General features: G+C 45.6%; 1 protein-coding gene across 1 annotated transcript in view; it reads right to left on the reverse strand.

Annotated features, from left to right (window-relative positions):
* The window catches only part of myo16 (myosin XVI), a 167,062-nt gene extending 162,811 nt beyond the window's left edge, over window positions 1-4,251 (reverse strand). Inside the window, exon 1 of the mRNA XM_036595285.1 lies at window positions 4,043-4,251. Within this exon, the coding sequence (XP_036451178.1) occupies window positions 4,043-4,070 (28 nt within the window). The 5' untranslated portion in view covers window positions 4,071-4,251. The remainder of the gene's footprint in view (window positions 1-4,042) is intronic.
* Window positions 4,252-6,000: the final 1,749 nt, after the last annotated feature.

The raw sequence follows: 6,000 nt of genomic DNA on the forward strand, positions 1-6,000 counted from the left end.
CAGCAAGTGCATGTATATGTAAAAGGAACTTTCAAAACTTAACCCTTAATCTAACCCTAATCTCAGTGACCAAAAAAAAAAGGAATGCTTTTGGACTTCCTCCTGGAAAAAAATGAAATGTAGCGTTTTGTTGGACATGAAATTGTAGGCTACTCTTGTTTTTTGCTGATTTTTGTCCACACTCTCACCCACATATACACACACATACACACTTGAACAGAAGGACATACAAGATGACACACATTCAGCCTGGCACATGCTCTGTTGTGTGCTACTCCTGTAGGGACCCTTATGGGAACAGACAGGGCTGGATGTTTCAGAGGCCTTAAGCCTCCCTCATGTCTCCTATACTACACATCAAACCCTGAGGGGCATCTGCAGGAGGAATACACAAACAACACACATGCACTCATCCATTCAAGTGACATGGAATCAGACCAATCTCATGCTCTGCTGAAATAAAGACAGTCGCTTCCTCCTCATCACGACTATACACCCACACACTGAGTCAAAACCACATGTATTCTCTCAGTGTATACAATCACAAACTCACAGCAGGCAAGTCCATCACTCTCTCCGCACACACACACACACACACACACACACACACACACAAACACACACACACTCTAGGGTGGCATGATGAATCATATTTTTATCACCATTGCCATATTAGTTTGTGTGATTATGCATCTCCCACAACAACAGAATAGCGAAAATACAGCCAATTAGAGTTCAACTGTTCTCAGCAACACACCAATTTCAGTTCATCTCTATTCTATATACTATATTCTACATATATAATTGCTGACACCCGAGTCAACCATACTATTACACAATTGTAAAAGTTAGCCATTTTTCAATAAAATATCACATTTTGGCAATCAAACTGAAATCAAGGGGAGACAACCTCCAACAGACCGACCAATATGAGCAATTTGTGGCCAATACAGATATTGATTTTATGAGGCTACAAATTCTGATAACCAGTCATTTAAGCCAGTATAATTTTCCATTTATATTTGTTTTATAAATTAAAATTTCAGTTTCAGTTCAACAGTACTTTAAGATTAGCACAATGCTTACACTCAAATAAATAACAGCAGTCTTACAGACTTCACGTGTTGTAATACTAATTATGGTGGTGTTTTATGCTCAAATTTTCCAGTTCAGTCTGTACTGCTGTCATGTAGTCTACAGACTGAGAGCCTCATACTGGGTTCCCACTATTCCCAATACAAAACCGTTCCCAAGCAGCACAACCATGTAAAGTTTTGCTATCATCAGTTTAAATCCAAAACAAATAGCTAAATATTGGTGTGATATCAGCAAGACATAGGTCATCAATAGGTCATCAATATTGGCCATTATCAGCATTGGTCAGTCCCTAATATCTCCTAAACACTGAAATTGTACAGGCAAACACAACTAATTTAAATCTCATATCATTGCAATATCCAACAACTTTCTCATACATCATATATTATGTCCATGCTGTGCACCAAACACACACACACACCCATGCTACAAACTATATTCTGCTGGCTCTGCACCTGATTGCACGACCTTGTCTGTCCTCTTTCAGGTTGCCTCTGGCCATGGAAACAAAAAAGTCCCAAACTGGCTGACTCTACAGAGTGGGAGGGAGAACAGACAGAGGAGGATAGGAGAGGGATAACAGGAGAGGACCTGGCTCTACGCAAGACAACAAAAAAGTTAATGTAAAAGAGGTAGGGAATGGCCGTAAGGCAAAGCTCTCTGTTTACCGGTCGGTCTACATCCCGACCCTCACCTATGGTCATGAGCTGTGGGTAATGACCGAAAGAATGAGGTCGCGAATACAAGCGGCGGAAATGAGCTTTCTTCGCAGGGTGGCGGGCTACACTCTATTGGACAGGGTGAGGAGCTCGGCCATCCGGGAGGAGCTCGGAGTAGAGCCGCTACCCCTCTGCATTGAGAGGAGCCAGCTGAGGTGGTTCGGGCATCTGATCCAGATGCCCCCTGGACGCCTCCCGGTGGGGGTGTACCAGGCATGGCCTACCGGGACAAGACCCCGGGGTCATCCTAGGACGCGCTGGAGGGATTATATCTCCAGGTTGGCCTGGGAGTGGCTTGGGGTCCCCGGGAATGAGCTGGAGGAAGTTGCGGGGGACAGGGTTGTCTGGGATTCTCTGCTCTCCCAACTGCTACCGCGACCCTAGCTGGACTAAGCGGTTAACGACGATGATGATGATGATGATGATGATGATGATGGGGTAGGGAATGGCAAATGAGTGCATGTGTCTGCATGCTGCAGATAATGAGTAACACTAGTAAAGCTGAAACAGGACGAGATGAAGGAGCAGTGCACTGTCTGAGTGCAGATGAAAAGAGAGGCGTGGTGAACGGATGAGTTTAACAACCTCCTTTCATCCACAGCTGCTGCAAACAACTCCTCGATTATCCTTTCTCTCTCTCACCCTCTATACATCTCTCACCCGTTTCTATATCTCAGCCTCTTCCACTGCATTCCCTTTCTCCATTCATTATCTCACCAGCATCTCTCCCGCTTTATCAGACGCATTCTGTCCCCTTTCTGTCTTTCCACACACACACACACGTGCATACATTTACACACACCTCTGCGGATATCCTGCTGAGGCTGACAGCCCGTCACACGCTGCCTGTCTCTCTGAAATTACCCAGACTCCCGCGTGAGCTTTTTCACACCTGCCACAGTCACCGGTCAACTTTTACACGGCAGACACATCCTGCAGCTTCTTCACACGTATGTACCCACACTTAATCTCCCTCCATTATGTCACCGCTCTCTGAATTGCTAGTGAGGACTAGACATGTGCCAATATTTAACTACTATAGTATACCATGATATTCAATTCACAATAGTTTTTGTAGACACTTTGAAATACTGTCACTGCATTTTATTCAACAATATGCAGTTTCAATCGAGAAATTAATAAATACATAGAGTAGCTCAGGATTCCCAAGCTACCATTATGCTGTCAGTGTGCCCTTTAATGCTTTATTTGATGTTGGTGAAGCTGTTTCAGTACGTTATTGGTCTGAAAACCTTCTCATTTTACAGTAAAGGTTGCAGCGCTATCCTTGAATATCTCAATATACTATCTAGAGGACCAAGGCTCCACCACTCAGCCTGGAAGAAAACATCTAGGGGAAACTAGACTGACATGATCCCCATTAAAGCAAACAGTAATTAGGGAAGTTTATTAAGGACATAAAACCCCACAATTTGTGACTACCAACACATCATTGCTAGTAAGAACGATATTCAGAATACTACAGATATGTACATGCATTATATCAGTTTCCAAATAGTGTTTCCCAAGTATGTTTTGTCAGTATCCAATTTTAATTTCGTCCCATTTTAACAATTTCCAAAGAGAACACATTTTAGATTGTTAAGAATAAAGAACAAAGGCACACAGTGTCACTGATGCAAAGCATCACTTTTTCCTGTGGTCATTTTCACATCTTAAATCTTCACTTTAGCCCAGTCGATGTGGTCCCCCAAATCTCCCCAAACCCCCACTGGTGTCCTCCCCCCAGGTTTGCCTCAGACTAGTGGGCAATATTGTACATGTGTTTTCTTTTCATGTCCATATCCCAATATCATTATAATAGCGTAAACTGTGATAAAAGGTTAAGTATTAAATCTCATATCAGCACATGCCTGGTGAGGTTCTGCTACATGCTGCAGGATGACCACTCCTGACCACATTCAGCAAATGTGCAGCACTGAGTGTTACACTGAATCGGTTAGTGACTAAATCAGGAATTGTCACTTTACACGAAGGACGACAATACATGACAACACAACTAATCAAAAACAGTCAAAAACACATACAGACGCACACACCCAACCCACAACCCACACACACAGACCATAATCCCACACACACCTTCACACATCCACAACCACACAACACTCTCCATCTCTCTCCACACACGCGCGCGCTCTCTCTCAGCGATGACATCATTGTCAGGCTGCTGAAGTGCGGCGCTGTTCTCGCGCGTTACTCACAGCATTTGATGAGGTGGTAGTGTGACATGCTGTCCGTGTGTCCTCGCGCCGCAGCTACAGGTTTCCTCTCCCTGCGCGAACACACACAGGCTGAGCGCAGCAGTCACAGCCGCGCGCCGCTCTCTGCATTATTCACAGCGCCACGCGATCGGCTTACAGAGCTGCGCTGCACAGCCGAGGAGGAGCACAACCGGCAACAGCGCTGCCTCCCTCTCCCTCTCTCTCACTCTAACTCTCCCTCTCTCTCCCACTCTACCTTTCCCTCTCGCACTCTCTCCCTCCCTCTCTTAGTCTTACTCTATCTCACTCTACCTCTCTCTCTTACTCTCCCTCCCTCCCTCTACCTCTGAGCATGAGCGCCGCACGTGCTATTGGAACGCCAGTGACGGACACGTCCGTAGCTCCGCCCACCACCGCGCACACCCCTCTCTCTGACTATCACAGGCGCGCGCAGACACACACCCCTGCACGAGCGCGCCCGCGCGCACACACGCTCTCTCACACAGCAAGGTAGAGAGAGAGGTGGAGAGAAAGAGGGGAGACAGAAAGCGATAAAGATGGAGGTTTAAAAAAGAAAGAGAAAAGGGAAAGAGAAGAGAAAGAGAGGAGAAAGAATTAAGATGGGGGTTTGAGGAAAAGCGAGAGAGGGAGGGGGCAAGGATGGAGGTTTGAGGAAGAGAGGGAGAGAGATAAAATGGGGAGAAAGGAAAGAGAGAAAGAAAGAAAAAGAGTGAAAATGAAAGAAATGGATTTAGATGTAAGAAGAGAGAGAGAGTGAATAGCATAACGACGGAGGTTTGCAGAAGAGAGGGAGAGAGGATGGGAGAGAAAGAAAGAGAGAGAGAGAGAGCGAGAATCTACTGCAGTGCGGTTCTTGCAGTCTGACAGCTTAACTCCCCTGCAATAGCTTTTGACTGGCCACAAATGAGCTTTGATAAGCTGACCTCCATTTACCACAGAGAGCCAACAATCATAGCAACCTCCATCTTCCTCTAACTGTGGGTCAGTGGGCTACGGGGTGTGCATGTGGTGGGGGACACATACGCTTGGACATGTTTAAGCTGCAAAGGAACACATGCAAGCTTCCGTTTGGAGCACTGGGATATTGAAAGCACTTATCTGACATGTAGGTGTTTTTTTTTTTCTTTTTTCCCCTACCAACCACCTCCGTACCAGCCCACACATCAAACACCTGACAGGGAGCGCAGACAACTGCAAGAGTATGTGAGAGAGCGAGAAAGGGAGAGAACGGGAGGAAGCGTGAGGGAAGGAGGAGGAAAGACAGACAGAGCTTCAGAAATAAAGCCTGTCATCCGTATCCAGGTCATATGTTTAACTCTTTCCATCTCCAGCAACATTCAGGCCTTTTGATATTTAACCACCGCATCATGAAACAGTAGTGCTTCCTTCTCCCATCAATAACACCCACATTTTGTTTCTCTCTACACTTTCCTGTTCTACTCGGGTTAAAACTGGCTGGACACAGGGCCTCAGTGTGATGCTGTGTGTAAATAATATACACGAGAGACGTGGCCTCTCCATATCTAATGCCAGAGAGCCAGTGGGTACAGTCCGAGAGAGCAGAGCGAATGGCTAAGAGAAGAAATGAGGACAGACTTAAATGCCACCATCTTCCTCACCGCTATCACTCCAAACAGATGTGCTCGTGGAATGCTGCCGAAGTACAGAAGTGGAGAAGAAACTGGAGGAGAAAAACAAACGGACGGAGATGAAGGGAGAGATATAGGGAGGAGTTGGCTGAGGTGTGGGGTGAAAGAATAAATGCAGCTAGGAAATGTATGAAAAGGTAGACTGAAGTCAGAGCCTGGCTTAAAACAATAGTTTGGCCAAAAATCAAAATGTACACAATTTACTCCTTACCTCTAATGTAGTCAATAAGCCAAAATATGCCTGGTGTCCGAGGTTTGCTACATGCCTGTACCCATAATTGCCTCAAA

Source organism: Colossoma macropomum, unplaced genomic scaffold (assembly GCF_904425465.1).
Source record: "Colossoma macropomum unplaced genomic scaffold, Colossoma_macropomum, whole genome shotgun sequence".
In the NCBI taxonomy this organism is placed as follows: Eukaryota; Metazoa; Chordata; class Actinopteri; order Characiformes; family Serrasalmidae; genus Colossoma; species Colossoma macropomum.